The 21,521-nt window shown below is 38.4% G+C and overlaps 1 protein-coding gene across 1 annotated transcript; it reads left to right on the forward strand.

The window, feature by feature from the left end:
- Positions 1-1,241: 1,241 nt before the first annotated feature.
- On the forward strand, positions 1,242-17,809 carry LOC139145740 (mucin-22-like). The gene is made up of 3 exons (XM_070717057.1): positions 1,242-1,596; positions 2,500-3,884; positions 17,645-17,809. The coding sequence occupies exons 1-3, from the start codon at positions 1,242-1,244 to the stop codon at positions 17,666-17,668; spliced, it is 1,764 nt and encodes a 587-aa protein (XP_070573158.1). The 3' UTR covers positions 17,669-17,809.
- Positions 17,810-21,521: the final 3,712 nt, after the last annotated feature.

Consider the following 21,521-nt stretch of genomic DNA (forward strand, 5'->3'; position numbering starts at 1 on the left):
GGAGACAGCCACACCAACACAACCTGAGATGACTGTCAGGGACAAAAGTGAGATGGAGACAGCCATACCAACACAACCTGAGATGACTAGCAGGGAGGGAAATGAGATGGAGATAGTCACACCAGCACAACCTGAGATGACTGTCAGGGAGGGAAGTGAGATGGAGACAGCCACACCAACACAACCTGAGATGACTGGCAGGGAGGGAAGTGAGATGGAGACAACCACACCAACACAACCTGAGATGACTGTCAGGGAGGGAAGTGAGATGGAGACAGCCACACCAACACAACCTGAGATGACTGGCAGGGAGGGAAGTGAGATGGAGACAGCCATACCAACACAACCTGAGATGACTGGCAGGGAGGGAAGTGAGATGGAGACAGCCACACCAACACAACCTGAGATGACTGTCAGGGACAAAAGTGAGATGGAGACAGCCACACCAACACAACCTGAGATGACTGTCAGGGACAGAAGTGAGATGGAGACAGCCATACCAACACAACCTGAGATGACTGGCAGGGAGGGAAGTGAGATGGAGACAGCCACACCAGCACAACCTGAGATGACTAGCAGGGAGGGAGGTGAGACGGAGACAGCCACACCAGCACAACCTGAGATGACTGGCAGGGAGGGAAGTGAGATGGAGACAGCCATACCAGCACAACCTGAGATGACTGTCAGGGAGGGAAGTGAGATGGAGACAGCCACACCAGCACAACCTGAGACGACTGGCAGGGAGGGAAGTGAGATGCAGACAGCCACACCAACACAACCTGAGATGACTGGCAGGGAGGGAAGTGAGATGGAGAACAACCACACCAGCACAACCTGAGATGACTGTCAGGGAGGGAAGTGAGATGGAGACAACCACACCAGCACAACCTGAGATGACTGGCAGGGAGGGAAGTGAGATGGAGACAGCCACACCAGCACAACCTGAGACGACTGGCAGGGAGGGAAGTGAGATGCAGACAGCCACACCAACACAACCTGAGATGACTGGCAGGGAGGGAAGTGAGATGGAGACAGCCACACCAGCACAACCTGAGATGACTGGCAGGGAGGGAAGTGAGATGGAGACAGCCACACCAACACAACCTGAGATGACTGTCAGGGAGGGAAGTGAGATGGAGACAGCCACACCAGCACAACCTGAGATGACTGGCAGGGATGGAAGTGAGATGGAGACAGCCACACCAACACAACCTGAGATGACTGTCAGGGAGGGAAGTGAGATGGAGACAGCCACACCAACACAACCTGAGATGACTGTCAGGGAGGGAAGTGAGATAGAGACAGCTACTGCAACACAACCTGAGACGACTGGCAGGGAGGGAATTGAGATGCAGACAGCCACACCAACACAACCTGATATGACTGTCTGGGAGGGAAGTGAGATGGAGACAGCCACACCAACACAACCTGAGATGATTAACAGGGAGGGAAGTGAGATGGAGACAACCACAATAACTCACCCACAGACGCGGGGAGGAGGTATCAGAAAAGACACAACTATGTTACCTAAAGGATTTGTAGAAAAGAGCATCCATGAAGAAAGACTAGCTACCGAGGGAAAAGAACACCAGAAACGTAACATATTTTTTCATTGTCTATTGCAATTGATAAGTAATACCCGATCTGTACATCAGCCTGTAAAAGTGAAGCACTTGTTCTATGATTGCAAATGAACATTGCACAAGGCAAAATATTTATTTAGCCCATTGGTTGTTGTTTTATAATATGCAAATTCTTAAATTTGAATATTGGCCTTGATAGGGTAAAAATACTGTTATAGCAGTAAACAGATAATTTGAGAAAAATATTCTGATAAATGCCTGTGCATTTTGCCTATAAACATTAAAGGAACTGAAATGCGCACTAGTAATTGGAGTTTTAACGGAAGATCAAAGAGTACTATATCACAGCAAGGGAATGGTCACTGAAGGGGACAAAGATCATTCCTTGAATTTTTGGGGGGCTGAGATCTCTTATGAGATTCTTTAATTTGTCTGAGTAATTCCCCTGACAGAATTGTTGGATCAAGAATGATTTCCTATTTCTCTGCTTAATTGGACTGAAATACATAAAAAATAATGAGTCTATAACTTGGTAAAAAGTACAGCTGTGAGAATTAACCTTTTATGTTACGTGTTAAGTACCACATTTGATGTGAATGAGTTTGAATATGGAATGATATGAATCAAACAAGGTCATTGATACCAATGTTTTTTGTACAATAAATGACACTATTGTATTTGACTGTAAGTTTTGCAAGTGTAAGAGAGATGTGAGAAAAGTATTCCAACAAACCAATGATCTGAGATGGAACATCTTACATGCTGGGGGAAGTTCTGTCTACTGCTTGCTGGACATAGAAATTCCAAAAATTGTCGAGATGTTCAATCTCAGCCCATTGATAAATATCAGTTCTGTGTGTTTAAAATAATAGGACAGAACTTACTGTTGATGTAGGTATTTCTTATCCATCCACAGAGAAGAAAGGCTCTGGTGGCATTTTCAGCAAGATCTCCAAACGTATCTTTGGACGTAAAGAGAAATCTGATGGTGGTACAGTGATGCCTGAAAGTAAACAGGAACATAGTTTAGTTAGTACTGGTGGTGAAGAGATGCCTAGTGGTTCAGTGTCCTCTAAGATGTCTGGTGGTACAGCAACTACTGGAAGTAAACAGGAACAGAGGAGTTCAGTTAGTACTGGTGGTGAAGAGATGCCTAGTGGTTCAGTGTCCTCTAAGATGTCTGGTGGTACAGCAACTACTGGAAGTAAACAGGAACAGAGGAGTTCAGTTAGTACTGGTGGTGAAGAGATGCCTAGTGGTTCAGTGTCCTCTAAGATGTCTGGTGGTACAGCAACTACTGGAAGTAAACAGGAACAGAGGAGTTCAGTTAGTACTGGTGGTGAAGAGATGCCTAGTGGTTCAGTGTCCTCTAAGATGTCTGGTGGTACAGCAACTACTGGAAGTAAACAGGAACAGAGGAGTTCAGTTAGTACTGGTGGTGAAGAGATGCCTAGTGGTTCAGTGTCCTCTAAGATGTCTGGTGGTACAGCAACTACTGGAAGTAAACAGGAACAGAGGAGTTCAGTTAGTACTGGTGGTGAAGAGATGCCTAGTGGTTCAGTGTCCTCTAAGATGTCTGGTGGTACAGCAACTACTGAAAGTAAACAGGAACAGAGGAGTTCAGTTAGTACTGGTGGTGAAGAGATGCCTAGTGGTTCAGTGTCCTCTAAGATGTCTGGTGGTACAGCAACTACTGGAAGTAAACAGGAACAGAGGAGTTCAGTTAGTACTGGTGGTGAAGAGATGCCTAGTGGTTCAGTGTCCTCTAAGATGTCTGGTGGTACAGCAACTACTGGAAGTAAACAGGAACAGAGGAGTTCAGTTAGTACTGGTGGTGAAGAGATGCCTAGTGGTTCAGTGTCCTCTAAGATGTCTGGTGGTACAGCAACTACTGGAAGTAAACAGGAACAGAGGAGTTCAGTTAGTACTGGTGGTGAAGAGATGCTAGTGATTCAGTGTCCTCTAAGATGTCTGGTGGTACAGCAACTACTGGAAGTAAACAGGAACAGAGGAGTTCAGTTAGTACTGGTGGTGAAGAGATGCCTAGTGGTTCAGTGTCCTCTAAGATGTCTGGTGGTACAGCAACTACTGGAAGTAAACAGGAACAGAGGAGTTCAGTTAGTACTGGTAGTGAAGAGATGCCTAGTGGTTCAGTGTCCTCTAAGATGTCTGGTGGTACAGCAACTACTGGAAGTAAACAGGAACAGAGGAGTTCAGTTAGTACTGGTGGTGAAGAGATGCCTAGTGGTTCAGTGTCCTCTAAGATGTCTGGTGGTACAGCAACTACTGGAAGTAAATCTGGTAAGTAATACTGTTAATTGTAAACACTCTATGTTTCAGAATTTATTTTCTCTGCTTGTTGAGGAGACAGGTGTCCTTTTAGCACTAGTATATTACTATTTTACTTGATTAAACTCAAATTGCAACAAAATATAAACTGAAAATGCTCCTGTGTTTCATTATACCTTGCAGTTGTTTGTAAATTGAAACTCTTGCCAAAAGTTTGGAACTTCATTGAAATTGTTGTGGTCAACCATGAACAATATTCACCACAGATTAATTCCAACACTCATTAAGTATAAAAGTATATCTATATATATATATATATATATATATATATATATATATATATATATATATATATGATTAGTTGAAATGAAAATACTTAACTTCTTTGACTGCTGTCATTGTATCAACACTTACTGCCATTAGTCATGAACTTCAAGCTATATGCCAAACTGTGAAAGATCATTAAATATGCAAATCGGAGATTTGATGACACAAAAATGGAACAATGTCTTTCACTACTATTGTATAACTTTCTTATCAGTTTACATACCTGTAGCACTGTCATCAACTTTGGCCAAGTCCCTCCAGTTATCACTAATTTTGAAAAATTTGTTATATATCGTTTACCAATCAGCAGAAATAGCAACTTTCATCAGCTTTGGTCAAGTCCTTCCAGTTTAATGTGCCAAATTTGAAATGTTCATTAAATATGCATATTATCAATTAGCTGACAAGAAAATACAAAATGTGTTCCATAATTGTATCATTGTCTCCTCTATAGTAAGTTTCATAAATTTTGCTTAAACAGGTCTTTTAGGTTGACTGTTTACACTTGCATGTTCATCACACGTTTTCTTCTAAAGTACACACATAATTTGTTGATGAGCCAGACATTTATCTTGTTCACATTGGCAACCCAACTGAAATTTGGGCCGACGCAAAATAATTGTCCTTTTGGGATTAAATTTGGTCCGTGTCCACACCTACCGGTACCAGAATTAGGGCCGACGTAACTTTACCTTCCTTTGTGACCTCTGACCTGTCAAAGTTCAAAATGGCGCATTTGAATATGGCACGCTGTTTCTACTGTTCATGATTTTCCTGTGTTTTTACGCACAAGAAGGGCAAATATGACTACCACTCACCTTTTAATCATCGGAGAGATCTTCACCATTTATTGGATGAGCATATGGTATATATAAGACCGCGGTGGAGAAATAACCAGTGCGCGGCATTTTTGACATGCCTCTCTCTCTGATTACGTGCACTGTGGAATCGAATGACATGGTCTCGTTTGCCGAACAAAGGTTGGTGGGAAGTTCAGCGTACATGGGATGATATTAAAATGTAAAGACTGGATTGAAAACTTTCGATAGGTGTAAACTTTAGTTTCAAACATCCTTTGTTTGTGCGAATAGGGTGACTAGTTCAACTTCGATCCATAGCGGAGGCCTGGTCAACTGGGACCAGGGCCGACGTAACGTGTCCACACTGGCGATTTGCGTCGGACCAAATTTTGCGTTGGCCCTGAGTCGGCCCTGAACCCCCCCTTCTAACCGGGACCAAACTGAGTCGGCCCAGGGCCGACTCAGCGTGTCCACATTGGTTTTTTACGTCGGCCCCGGCCCTGGTCGGGACCTGGGCTGACGCCAAGTCGTCAATCTGAACGTACCAATTAACGTTGCCGACTCATTTAATCACTGTGTGTGAGTGGTCAATTTGTATGTGTATGTCACTATGTGCGGTCAACTGTCTCTCTGTTTACGTGAAAGAGGTCATAAACTGGCACCCTGTGTTCTGGCAATAAGTGTTCTATCTATGCCAAGACCATATAACCCCTGGTATGTTTTTCTTGCAATTTTGAGATACCTCTTTGGTAAGAGACGTTCATATTTTTCTAACCAGTGATTAAATGAGTCGGCAACCTTAATGACTGACTTATCAACACATTCTGTGTGTACTTTAGAAGAAAATGTGTGTGATGAACATGCAAGTGTAAATGGTCAACCTGAAATACCTGTAAGTCCTTCCAGTGTTCTGCTGCTGCTTATTCGTTAATTGGGAAAGTTTGTGAAATATGCAAATTAGTTACTAGCTGATGTAGAAATGCTAAACAAATATCATTAATATTTTATCATGGCATATCTCACATGCATAACAAGTTTTGTAAACTTTGGTAAAGTCAGAATATACCATATGTACCAGATTTCATTCCAATGCTGTCAGCCGTTCTTGAGACAGACAGACAGAAGGACACACAGACAGAAAGAAAGACTGACAGACAGACAGACAGACAGAAACATTGCTGCGACATAAGCTCAGATGTTACATGTGAGATAAAAATTGAGAAATGTACACCCCCACCCCAACACATGCACACAAAAACAGAAACAGCATGACTGAATCATAACAGAGACAGTATGTCACATGGCATCAGCATGAGAAGCTAGCTGGTTAAAGTATCGCCTGACTTTCCAAGCTGATATGCAAGATACTGATTATCATTTGCACTGCATGACCATAGAATGATCTACAGTATTGTTCTGGTGCCAGGTTTTAACATTGTTGAAAATTTTGAACCATGATGAATGCTAGCATGCCATCACTACCATAAAATATTCAGTGTATCACCACTTTTCCTAATTTTTGAGAGTGATATCAACATAACTTCTGAGACGGATACCAGAGCTGTGATTAGGCCAACTAGCATATAAAGGTAATTAACACTGACAGATACAAGTTTGAAAGGAAAAGCTTAAATATTCAGCACAACTATGAACTTTTCAAGCAATATAATGTATTATAACACGCCACATGCTCATTCCGTGTCGCGATTCGCCAGAATACGTCACGTGACGAGAAAATAGATACGTCTAGTCCCCATCGGATCGACAAAAGTGACGTCAGAGGGTATTTTTTGAAAAGCTATTTCCCTAGGGAAATAGTTCTGATCAAATTTGGAAAAGTGCCCGGTCACGTGACTGTAGTGTCGTCTGCAGCTTTGCAACAATGGCGGGTGACTAGAACGTGATGTGCGTCCGGGATAGGTGACGACACATTCTCTAAAACAGATTTTCCAACATTTTCCAACATTCCAACAGCGTAGGAACTTGAACAGCTCAACAGTGCAACCAAAGATGTCGCTAGGTATGCTTAGAATATTTTTTGAAAGAAAGTGGTACCACGTACAACTGAAACCACTGTGGAAACATCGCCCAGTTAACTTGTCACAATGGATTGTTGCAGTGCAAAATATCAAAACACATTAAAAACTATATAACAATACAACATGAGCATGTGGTGTGTTATAAAACACCTATAGCCTGGTCTTTATTTGGGCTATAGCGCTCGTCTATTACCCCTCGTGGCCGTGTGTTACCAGAAACACATCGCTATACCGGTACTCCTCGGCTATGGCCTCGGGGAATAGCGATGTGTTTCTGGTAACACACAGCCCCTCGGGGTAATAGACGGGCGCTATAGCCCTCATGACCAGGCAATAGGTGTGTACTATTGTTCATGTGTTGAAAGAATGAACTATGAATTGAAATTTACTTACAGTTACACAAAATGTTGAGCAGCTACCAGTCTATCCACACCAAAAGCTGTACATACCGGCACATGCTGACTCCAATGCATGTAACTGACCTACTATAGAGAAAAACGAACATTTGTAACAAAATATCAATTTATGAGTAACAACGTATCCTTCTAAATTTCTGCATGTAATTATTCCAATATTACCCATAATTCAACATTATTTGTACACTGCCTTAAACCCTTTCAGTGCTGTAATTTTTCCCACCAAAATTTTAGTGCAACATTTTACCAATTTTAGTGAATTTTTCAGTGATTTTTTTGATAATTTTGGACTAAATGGACATCACATGTCATTGGCTACACCTTTTTATCAAAATTAAAGCAAAAATCTAAAAAAAAAATTTACCGGGATGTATTCTTTAAAGATATTAAAAATTGACTTTGGCGCTCAAAAGGGTTAACAACTCATAAATCTCATGAATCTAGTGTACAGAAATTCAGAGACAAATTTCTGTAAATTTGAAGGATGTAGTTTTGGGCTCCTCTTTATGCTCATTGTGTAATTTGAATAAAATATGAAATTCATGGTGATTGTTTTATGGAAGAGATGACAATTTTTAGAAAGAATAAAGTGTTCTTGTAGAAAGCTTTATGATAAAGTTTACAAGAAAATAGAGAAACCAATTTCAGCTGTATGGCCAATACAAAGTATGGTTACTTTTTGAAAAGATGAAACAATGGAAATTTATATATAATCTCCTTAAAGAGAATGACCAACTTGGTTTGCATTTCAAGTTGACACACAGAGCATGATTTTACAACTGCATGTAAGCCTTGATATATCAATGTATCAGCTATTCATAAAATTTGACAGGATTTCTTCCAGGGATGTTTCACTTTGAGTAATCCAGCCACTACCCTGGTATACCAATTTTGTTTTCTAGAGTAATCTTTTCAGGAAATATATTCTCCCAATGACAATTTGGTTAATAGACAGCCATATAAGTGTGTGAATCATACTAAAGACAGAGTTTCCCATGACATTGACATAGGAAGCCAGCTTGATCCAGTACTGCCTGACTTTCTCTGACATCTAAAATGCTACTTTGGGTATTCGTTTGCACTGACTGTAGAACGATATACCGGTATAGTAATGTTATGGTGCCAAGTCTGAATATGGTATAGTTGAAAACTGTGAACCATAATGAATGCTAGCATGCCATCACTACCATGAAATATTCAGTGTATCACCACTTTTCCAATTTTAGGACGTGATATCAACACAGCTTCTTCGACCAAACCAGTACTGTGATATGGCCATTACATAGTGGTAATTAACACTGACATCAGTACTAGTTTGAAAGGAAAGATAAGGCCAACACATATCGGTAGTAGTAATTAACTCTCAGACTGACAGTACTAGTTTGAAAGGAAAAAGTTCAATTAATGTTAAAGGAGAATGTGCCTTTGGGAAAAATATTAGAGAAACATATTGTGGAGGTTTATAGAGAGTAAAGTTGTCATCGGCTGTGTTTTGAGAAAATCAGGAATTTTACTTTTTTTCCACGTAGAGATAACATAGGGATGGTAGCCATTTTGAATTTCAATTCTTTGTGAATATTGGACAATTTGTTTGCCTAGTAGTGCCAAAATTTGCTGACCTTTTAATTTATTCTTGATTTTGAAAGAGAGTGCTTGAGAGTTTGCTTGAGGAAAATTTGAGCAAAAGTCTTTCATTTCTGAGGCACAAACTGGGTCATTTCCAAAATTGGTGGCGCTATACCATAATTTTATTTCCACGATTAGCCAATCACCGATTGAATTACGTTGTTGATAAATTGCAGTCACTGTAGGTTTGCTAGCACTGTATCAATCACTATCGGCTACTTTTGACCCCTGTGTAGGCTGTAAAATCCAAAACTTTGCACTTCTTTCATGATGAACATGATCCTATGTCCTCCAAGAATACTTTGACAAACAATAAGACCATCAAGCAAAGTAGCAAAACCAAGATATTTACGATTCATTTCAATTACCCCTTTCCTGATTTCCTTCATCTCTCTCAATTAGAATTTTTGATAGCTGCCATCTCCGATACAAATGGGGTTTTCTGAACGATCTGTGTAGGTATGCCATTGGTATTTTGCAAGACTTCAGGCAAGAGTCCGGGAATCAAAGCAATATACGGGGTTTCGTTGTCTGAGCCAGACTAAACATGGTACATTTTGACAGAATACGGCGCGATTAATTGTTCAATTCACAAACAACATTGGTATATTTCCATGAAATGTGCAACGCCAAGTGTTTTAGCAAAACCCCTCTTTAACAATTACTGACAATATTTTTGACACGGATCTATGATAATAATACATGAAAAAATACTGTGAATGGTGCAGCGGAGCAGCCAGTTTATAGCAAGATAGAATTCAACACACCATGCATGGCTTACGTATCCTGGTTCATATCATATCTTTCCAATCTTAACCAATCGGTGCAGATAGGTGATATTTCATCCACACTACACGTCCTTGAGTACGGTGTCCCACAGGGATCGGTCCTTGGGCCGACTCTGTTTACTATATATACCACACCTCTTGGAGACATCATTCGGCAAAATAATACTGACTTTTACGCCTATGCAGATGATGCACAATTGTACCTGAGTTTTGAAATGGCAAACATTGGTTACAGTTGTTCACATATGGAAACCTGTATTGCTCATGTTCATAGTTGGATGACACATAATCTCTTGAAACTCAATGCGGATAAGACCGAACTGCTATTGTTTGGGTATCGTCAAAACTTGTCTGACTTGACTGTGCCATCTGTGCATTTGCAGATCAATGGAAATGTTATTACACCAGCAACAACAGCAAGGAACCTTGGTAGTACATTTGATATGTAAATGAACATGGAGAATCATGTAACACAAGTCAGCAATTCAGCATATTTTCAAATAAGAAACATTTGCAAAATAAGAAAATATCTCACTGATGATACAGTCAAGCTATTGGTCCATGCATTTGTTACACCGAGGCTTGACTATGGGAACAGTTTACTGTATGGCATTATTCCCACTAATAGTGTCAGAAAACTTCAACAAGTACAAAATACTGCTGCTTGCTTGATCTCTAAAACCAGAAAATACAATCATATATTTACAAGTATTTTACAGAATCTCCATTGGCTTCCAATATCTGAGCGGATTAAAATACAAGTTACTTCTTAGTACATAGAAAGCGATAAATGGACAGGCCCCTCCATATCTCTGTGAGTTGCTTCATCTATGCTAACAACACGAAATCTCCGCTCAAAATCCAAAATACTTCTTGAAGTTAGACCCTGTAAGTTGTCCTATGGTAAACGTGCCTTTGCTGCAAATGCTCCCCCCCCCCCCCCCCCTGTTATTGAATTAGCTCCACCTAGATATTAGACAATGTGATAAACTGGTGACTTTTAAGACACAACTCAAGACCCATCTTTTTAAAGTGGCTTACAATATCTGAGTTTAGCGTTTGAAATTTTGTATGTGTCTATGACCACATTTTTGCGGGCATTTTTACTGTGATTTTTACTGTCATGTAAAGCGCCTATGAACTTTTAAGGAAATATGGCGCCATATAAATCTTTTATTTATTATTATTATTGTTATTATTATGAACCCATGTTGAGGTTGCCAGGAAATACACTCTGGAGCTATTTGTGTCAAACTTTTACTGATGGTGCGCTGGCTGCTTATTGGTTAAAGATAGGAAAAAATATTACGGTGTAGCGTTGCCTATATAGGACATAATCTGGACTGTTTATGTGTAACATTAACAATGGGTAATAACTTTTCTAGTTGTATAATGGTACTATTGTTCATGTTGAAAGAATAAATATGAATTGAAATCAACTTACATAAAATTCTGAATAGGTTCCAGAAGGCCCACACTAATACTGTACATGCATGATGACTCCATTGTATGTAAATTGACCTACAATAGAGAAATAAAACATTTGTACCAACAAACATCAAGTTTTTAGCAAAAAAAAATATTCTCTGAAATTACTCTAAGTAATTTTTCAAGCACATGATACAAATTACCCATCATTCAACATGGTTTGTACAGTGACATCAAAAACTCCTGCAATCAGTCCTACAGCAATTCAGAGACAATTTGCAGAGGATGAACATTTAAGGACATTTAACGCAAAGGAACGACATGGAGACAAGTGTTTGGCCGAAATCCGGGGTTATGCACGTACTGCCATGGCGGGGGCAACGAGGCGTCATAGCGGCCTGGATGGCGGTACCGGGTTATTGGTACCGTGCATCGGGCAACGTGCTACCAGTCGCCCGCAGCAGACCAATGACAGTACCCCCCTGGAAATTTATTATGTAAAGTTAGCGATATAGAGACATACAGTATCTTTTATTGTGAGCTGCTAGCCTGCAGCGAGGCTTTTTTTTTTTTTTCTGGTGGAGGGTGGGTGGGAATTTTGTGGTGTGAACTTGAGCGTGGCAGAAGTTGCGATCGTGGCTTTGATCATACTGATATGGGCATGGATAATGACGTGGCAAGGGTGACGCAAGTTGTTTAGATAACGGTAAATTTGAAGGCGGTTGGTAGATAAGGTTACGTCTCCAGTGCATCCAGCAAGCAGTAGAAGTAGTGGTGCATGGTGACCCATACTTAGCAAGGTCTAAACCCTTCTCCCTGTGTCTCTCCAGACGTTAACAATGATTATAGCAAAGCCATAATCACCCATTAATTTGCATAAGTAGGAAATCATTGATGACTTTTTGATGGAGGACTTGGAAATTTCCAGATAAATAATGTTCTTATACACAGTTTTATGAAAAAGGTGATATGTGAAAATGGAGAAACCAGTTTCACCTGTATGGCCAATATAGAGTATGGTTACTTTTTTGAATCGATGTAACAAAGGAAATTTACATTTATTCTCCTTTGGCGCTGTTGATAATTAAAACATGCATACCGCAAATGCAAGCAATTGCGTTTGGCCCTGACCCCTCTAAATTAAAGTTTGGAAGTGGGAAAATCCAACCAAGCGTCATTCTGTATCAGCATACCTACCAGTACAACTGGTAATTATGTCGCTATGAACTTCCAACAAATAACCAAAACCCCTGGCATGATACCACCTCTACATTTGTAAATCTTTGTTCTTCACCAACTCCACAATGATGTAACCAGTAGAATGAAATGAATTGATACGTGTATCCAAAGTGATTGTTACATGAGCACTGAACCACATGTATGTCAAAAGAATGCTGGTGTAGTGCCATTGATGCACTGACCTACCGGTAGTACATGCCCAACAATGTAGTGCAACATTGTGCAATTTATAAAACATGTGGTGAGATGTTGGGACAGAAAAACATATAGTACAATTTTTGCACACGGTAATGAAGACACAGCCAAACTCCCTCCTCCCTAAAAGCAGACATTGTGTTCACTGTGCATGTAATTTAATTATCCGCGGTCCCTTAAAGAGAAATCGGGTCAGTCACAATCAGGGTGCGCTAGAGTGTGTCACTTAGGTCAAAATTTCAAGTTCATGATAACTGTCCAGTTAAATAATATGTTGAAAGGTTATGGTATGGAGCATATCTTTCTAAAATTTGGTGAAGCAAACGTCATTAGTATTACCACAGTGCACATTGTTTTATATGGTCGACGCAGTGTCACGGACGCTACAGAAATGTTGTACATGAAACACAAATGTCATAATAAATTTTAAACAATGATTTGTTAATGCTTTCTCATGTTATTACAATATAAAAGATGCATATTGGCCTTAAAATAAGCTATACTTGGTATGATTTACTTAATTTTTCCATGAATAAACACAACCTCAAGTTTAGTGAGAAATACAACAATATTGATCATATTTTTTAATAGGACTTTCAACTTCTCTATGTCCTTCCGCTGGTATGCTGTACTTAAAAGTTTTATTGTCATGAATTAACCATGCTGTAGCAACAATATTAATGCCATTCAGTGTAATCAAAATGAACTTCTTTCTAAAATATTTTCTGTTTAGTATGACATGTAATTTTGTCTCGGACGCTACCAAAATCAAACTTGAAAGTTAGGTCAATTTGAAATATAAAAAGCAATTAACAATCTGGTTTTTTCTTTCTCTTTTCTCCAAAACCTTTCTCTATCAAACATTTAAATTGTGAAAATTGTGTCAAAACATTGACAATTTCTTTAAATTGAACAAGAAAGCTATAGCAACTACTGCAAAAATCAGTTGGAGTACATGTATGTGAAAAATGTCTATACCAGTAATAAACTATCAATATGTCAAAAAACACAGAAGTTAACAGTGCTTTTGTGCCTTAAAGTGTAAAACCAAGATAAAACAAGACACTAAAGGTTTAAATTTCAACAGAAGTGTTCATAGTATTCAATTATGTGAGTGCTGTCACGGACGCTACACAGCTACATGTCCTTTCCACTCTCAAGAAAATCTCCAAGTGTGTAATATTGTATATATAAGAAAATGAGAGCAACTTTACACATCGTTTTCTACCTTTGATAGTGATGCGGTATATTGAATCGATCAATGTGGTTTAATGATATGGAGAAACATGGCGAGACACCGGTGAATCGATAGTGCTTTGACTCTGTCATGGTGATCTGGGTCCCCGGGAAAGTACCGGTTATGTGTTGGAGTGATTCATCTTAACGGTGTTTCAGAACCAGAGTGCGGTTCCTTCATCAGTCGCTCGAATTGTTTTGTTATCCCACATGTTAATTTGATAGTAGCAATTGTTCATCAAATAGAGATGCTAGTATGGTTATGTTGTGGTCTGAACTTTGAGTGGTTTGTTGGTCAGACCGTTCGTGTTTATTTTTATCCTCGTGCTTGATTTGTGCCTGAACGAGGATGTCTTTTATGTTTTTATTCCTTTTGTATGCTATGATAGGTTTTTCTGGAAAAACTTTAGCCAGTGTTTGATCGGCTTCTATTATTTTCCAATTTTTTGTTAGACATTGTTTGATTTGACTGGTTTTGATGAATGGACTGAAGGTCGTTGTGTAAACCAGTTTTGTTCTTATGTCATATTCCTCTTATCTTTATGGGTGAGGTATCGTTGACAGTTGGTGAGATTAACATCTTTCTTTATAGGAGATATATCTTTTTTCAATAATCTCATTGTTGAAGTTTGCAAGTGAAAAAGTTGACCTTTTCGATGAAGTCCATGTCGTTGTTGCATTTGCGAGCATATCGGAGAAGTTCACCTTTAATGAAGCCTTTAAAAGTGCCGCTCGGGTGACACGAATTTCTCAATAAATATTGGAACGTGTTGGCTGGTTTTGTGTTGGTTTTGAAGTCGAGCCTTCTTTCTCGATTGTATCTCTGACCTTTAAAGACCGTTAAGTCAAGGTATGAGACTTTGTCGATAGAATATTCAAATGGGAATTTGAACGTAGGGTGCAGCATGTTGCACTCCCCGACAAAGGTTTGGAGTTCACTTTCTGTTCCCGTGTAAATCATAAAGATGTCATCTCTGAAACATTTCCATAGGAATATATTTGATCAAAGTGGAGATTTAGAATGGTTTTCTCCGTTTCATGGAATGTGATGTCAGTGATCTGAGGAGACAAAGGCGACCCCATGCTGCAGCCACGGATTTGTTTATAGTATTCGCCACGTCCAATGTTACCAGAATAGAATTTTCCGGTATTTTTATTGATTCTAGTTTGTCAATGAAGTCTTTTGTGTCCTTGACGTATGTTGATTGTCTTTCGACGATTGGTTTGATGAAATAGTCTAGATATTCAGAGATATTATTTGTTGGGCCGGAACAGCCACTTATAATAGGACGTCCTGCCTTCTAAATATGTGAAAGTGGTGGAGACGAGTTAACACAAATGTCATTTCTTACCCCCTTGATTTTTTAAAATTCAAAATGTGATAACAAAACAATAAAATGTGGTGGTTATTTCACATTTAGATTGGCTTATAATCTGAAAAACAATGTTTGCATTTTATTGTAGCATCCGTGACATAATGAATTGAAATGGAATACACAATAATAAATGCATATACAGCACAGAATTCATTGTTCTTTTCACTAGAATTCTAATAAAATATTCAATATAATTACTGCATTCTTAAAAAACACCAATCTAAGTATTACAGTTGAGGCTCAACATATTTTTTGAGTGTTTTATTACTTTTTAAAAAATCAATTTTGTGCAAATTTACAATTTTATGCCTTGAAGACATTTTGTAACCCAACTCCATGTATGTACACACAATACGCACTAGTATTTATATGTTTCAGTGGATTAACTGCTTTAAAATGTTTTAAATAGTTATTAATTATGACTATGTAGTAAACACCGTCACGGACGCTACACCGTCACGGATGCTACATTTCCATATTTTAGGAATATTAATAGTGAACGCAAGGGACAGTAATTATATAATTTGTTTATTTAAGGTAGGCACCTACTGACACTTAGGCCTGTGACATCAGATCTTTTATAACTCCTGTTGTCCATAAGATATGAGTGTGTCACGGACGCTACAAGAAATTCCGACCACAACGATCTCCATATTCATTTATTCACAAAACAATAAAATATGCAATTTTATTTAAATTTTTGTGTATAAAATGCTTGCCATGGATGTTGAGGTTGGAATTAAATTCAATATTACAATATTTTATCCATTTTTCTACATATAAACTAAAGGTATATGTACTTATGGTCATAAAACACAAAAAACATAACGATGTTACAGTTTTGGTAAAAATACCACAGTTTCTGTTCCGATGCACATAATCACATGAAATAACTTGTGAAAGAAAGGTTAGGTATTCTGCAATAACATATGTAAGCTAAAAATTCCACAATTTTAACACTGTGTTCCAAAAAACATTTTGAAATTAAGTACATTTTGAAGTGAAACAGCATAACGCTACTTTTTACAGTTTTTAAAGGCATTTTTGTGGATGTACAACCAAACCTGCACAATATATGCAATATTTCTTTATGTGACTAAGTTAGTTACAACTATTACTATTTATTAGAAACAAATAAGCAATATAATATCAGTCTGAATAGCAGATATATGTCCATAACAAATGAAAATCATCTAGCGCACCCTGATTGTGACTGACCCGAAATACCAACTTGGTTGGTCATGTCAAGCTGATTAACAAAGGAAGATTTTACGGTAATTGAAAGACTTGATAAATCAAATGCAATCAACTTTATCCTTTAAATTTTGACATTGTTAGTTTTTGAGAGGAGTCATATTTTTACAAATTGTCTAATGATGAGTTGACGCTACATTAGAACTATAAAAAAATTAAAATTATCATTCAATAACACATAAAAAGTGCATTGTCTCCATTATTAATATGCCATGGGCATTGTCCACTGTGCTGTGTAATTTTGTACCTGTAAATTTTAAATATATATTACTGATGAAGACAGGATAATTCAATTGTAAATTTTAACATTTGGTCCACAAGTGTTGCTATGACAACATAAAAATCCCTAAATTTATCACATTTAAATATCACAACAACAACCATTCACAAATGAGTGCAAGATTTACAGACATGATGTTATTCATATTACAAAATGACAGACTTTACTATAAATTGTAGCAAGTTCTATCTTTGTTTCATCTTGCGAATACGAACTTGCAGAAATGTCATTTTTATAAAAAAAAATGCATTTTGTCATTACATTTGATTCTTGAATTCATAATGTATTGACAATTCAATATGCTTGCTATATTTTGTAAAGAATTTTCATATAAACAAAGGAAACTAAGAAGTTATACCAAAATTATAATTTTTGAACCAAAAACAACAAAATGTTGCCATGGCAACATAACTGTCAATTCATTGGTTACATGTGACACAGTTCCCTTTACAGCACTAATATGCTAAAATCAAATTTGATCAACAAAACACATAAAGAAGCCGAGATGTTGGTAAACAACATTTGGAAAACAACCATTTCTGACAAAACAAACACTTGTGTTGCCATGGTAATAAGGTATCAAAATTTAAGATATGATGATGATAAATGCACTAAAAAGTTTGGCTGAATAACTGACTTTATACTTTATTTTCATTTGTGTCTATATCTGTTTTCACTTCCAAGATATACAAGATCAAGTACAGCCTATTGTTAACTGTAGTTCTATTTCATGTTCTGCTGATCCTATTTTGACCTTTGACCTTTCAGGACATTGGTCAAGAAGAACTCTGAAGGGTCATCAAGGACACAAGTTCAAATGTGTGAGAGGTCTGGCATTCCACAATGATAAACTTTTGGTGTGTGACAGAGACAGCAATATTGTACACATACTGAACCAAGATTACACTTGTGAAAAGGAGTTGGGCAGTTTCAGTGGTCAGTTTGCCAAGCCATTCCAGCCACAGTCAATAGCTGTCTCTCAGGACAACCTCTACTTCATCCTTGATGACAGTAATGTGCAAATAGTTGTTTGTAATCAAAATAATAAAGTTATCAGAATAATTACCCTACCTACAAACTCAAATCCCGTGTGCATAGCTCTTGTGAAGGGGTTTGTTATTGTCACAGAGATCAACGGTCATCGTGTCCTGAAGTACAGCCAGACTGGACAATACATTGCAGAGTGTCTTGGTGGTCATCAAGATGATAGGCAGACACCATTCAACCACCCCTACTTTGTTGCTGTCAACAGTAAGGATGTCATCATGGTGTCTGACTGTTGGAATCACTGCATCAAGTGTTTTGATGCTCAGTTCAATTTCCTGTACCAATACGGTCACTACGGTCACGGCGATAGTCAGCTGTCCTACCCACGCAGCATTGCCGTTGATGGCGCTGATCATGTTTATGTTTGTGATCAACGCAATGATAGGATTTCGATTTGGAGTGAAGATGGAACTTGTATAGGTCATCTTTTCCATCGTCAAGTGATCTACCCCTGGTACATGGCAGTGACCGCCGACGGTGATAGAATTGCTGTTAGAGGATGGTCCAGCGATGAAATCTATGTATTTTCTAAGTAGACAGAAACACCAAGATGATGTGTAATGTCTAAATTTCATCAAAATATTGAAATTTGTTCAAAAGTTTTGACGCGCTAATTTTAATCGTCACTCAAGCGTGACGAAACGATCGGCCTGAACTGTTTACATCACCCTCCAAACTAATAATCGGTTATTTCTCGCATTTAGAACCGATATTCTGGGGGCAAAATATTCAAAGTTGTTGTCGCTACTTCTCTAGAGTTTGAACATGATGAAATTTAATAATTTCAGACACATATGATTTTCAGTGAAAAATTGAGGAAATTTGACAAGAAGTGTATGACAATCGACGATAATTTGTCAACATCCACCTCTCACAACACATGAGTCATGTCAACAAATCAATATGGGGGTTATTTTCTGCATTTCCAAACAGAATTTTGAACTGAAATATTCAACATAGCTGTCATTTCATGTCTTCGATATAAATATACCAAAAGTGAGTTGTTTTGGAGAATTTCTACTGAAATATTTGAGTCATTTTGTCAAGAGGTGTGTTCTGCAATGCAAACTTACTGATTACAGAACTGATCCCATCACATCTCAACTCGTAGAGAATGACGAATCAACAGTTGTGTGTGCAAAATAATGTCTTAAAAAATTACCTGCATGTCCTTTGTTATCTCTGTCATGTATGGTTTCAAGTTTTTTAAACAATTAACCAAAATCACACCAACACAAGTCATTATATCCAACGTCCCTACGAACACGACGGACACGATGTTGATCCGACGCCATCGCGATGAACTATGACACAACTTGTGTAGAGGGCGCTATCGAACAGGCAGCTTAGATGAGTATCCACACTCTATGAACAATATGAAAAAACTGACCTATGACCTATGAAGGTTTAGGAAATGATCGGTGAACTCTTCAACAGTTACTAATGCGCTGTAAGGACGATTTAATGTCACATTTCCATGGTTGTTTAATTCATATGTTGACATTCGTATCGCTACAAGAATACTTTTTCAGCATCATATATCGTTTCTATGTTTTTTGCGTTCATGTTCATATATTTTGTATAAAACTCCGGTGGGACATGGAGGGACTCTAATACTAGGTCAAGTCTAAAAGTACAAAATATACACTTGTTTTCTTTGACATGCATCGAGAGGGTCCGTCTGCATTTAATATTTTTTCCTGACTACTTTGTGAGGATGGTAAAATTTAGTAAATGCACACGGTAGTTCTGAAACCGCGACAAATGTTCTGGGTCGCCGGGTAGGATTATTCGTACATTAGCTTAATTTAATTTTCCAGGCGAAAGTGAAAACAACGTTTGAGAAACGGAGGTCGGTATCGAAGGTATACAATTTTCATTCGTAAAAAGTGAACCAAGATCATTCTTATTTTTCATTTTTATTCAAACCTCATGTATTATAGTGCGCGAGTACAGAGCACGCTGGAGCTCGCTCTCTGAAATACGGTCCTTCCACTTTGATTGTAGGGAAATGCTCTGCAGCTGGGAATTATTAATAACTTTTCTGCATATATTTTGGTGCTTTTAAGATGGCAAGAAGGTGATTCAATCGTGTCAGCATCGAAATCAGCCGTGCCAAAACATTCCGTATTTCTTGTTGACCGACAGCTTGCAGATCTTCCGGTGTCGAAACATTTTATTTGTTCGGACAGTTTTTTTTTAAATTTTTAAGCGTTGTATTAAAGTCTAATAAAGATTTCCTCATTGGCTTAGTAGTGACAATGACATTTACGTGTCAATTCGCCTTTGAAGGGAACGAGAGGCATCGAGAGGGTCCGTCTAGATCTGCATTTAATATTTTTCCTGACTACTTTGTGAGGATGGTAAAATTTAGTAAATGCACACGGTAGTTCTGAAACCGCGACAAATGTTCTGGGTCGCCGGGTAGGATTATTCGTACATTAGCTTAATTTAATTTTCCAGGCGAAAGTGAAAACAACGTTTGAGAAACGGAGGTCGGTATCGAAGGTATACAATTTTCATTCGTAAAAAGTGAACCAAGATCATTCTTATTTTTCATTTTTATTCAAACCTCATGTATTATAGTGCGCGAGTACAGAGCACGCTGGAGCTCGCTCTCTGAGACACGGTCCTTCCACTTTGATTGTAGGGAAATGCTCTGCAGCTGGGGAATTAATAATAACTTTTCTGCATATATTTTGGTGCTTTTAAGATGACAAGAAGGTGATTCAATCGTGTCAGCATCGAAATCAGCCGTGCCAAAACATTCCGTATTTCTTGTTGACCGACAGCTTGCAGATCTTCCGGTGTCGAAACAATTTATTTTGTTCGGACAGGTTTTTTTTTAATTTTTAAGCGTTGTATTAAAGTCTAATAAAGATTTCCTCATTGGCTTAGTAGTGACAATGACATTTACGTATCAATTCGCCTTTGAAGGGAACGAAATGTGACGGAACATTTACACTACACAGACTACAGCTGACACTACAGGAGGGGCGTCTGGGCTTTGGTGTATAGCGCCCTCAATGTTGAATTCTTTCAACTGCTTTCGTTCATATATGAAATCTGAAATAAACTTCATAGCTTGTTTCTGATTCAGTTTAAAAGCTATGAAACTAAGATACAAAAACATATATTTCAGCATAAACCACAAATTAAGTGGTAAAGGATATGAAATTACGTAAATATGAAATTCTAATACAGAAATAACGGGCGACGCGCTGACCATTAACGTTTATTTATGGGCAAGGGCAAGAGGAAAGCCAAAAATTAACGGGCAAGGCTTGCCGAGCCCGTTAATTTTGGCTTTCCTCTCGCCCGCGCCCATAAATAAACGTTAATATGGTAAGCGCGGAGTCTGTTATTTCCATTATGTTATCAACGAACCCCCCAAACCGTCAAAATTTACGAAAACTTCCCACACGAACGACAACGGGGCCCCAGAACTTGTCAGTGAGTAGTGCGCGAGCTGTAAAAATTTTGCAAATCTGGAGATGTTTTCAAAAAGTGTCTAAACTTGGCCCACAAGTGTTCCATTTAATTTTTTCGTTTATTATGATCTTTGTACAAATTACAATTTACGTTTTAGCTGAAAAAT

This window comes from Ptychodera flava, chromosome 1 (genome assembly GCF_041260155.1).
Source record: "Ptychodera flava strain L36383 chromosome 1, AS_Pfla_20210202, whole genome shotgun sequence".
In the NCBI taxonomy this organism is placed as follows: domain Eukaryota; kingdom Metazoa; phylum Hemichordata; class Enteropneusta; family Ptychoderidae; genus Ptychodera; species Ptychodera flava.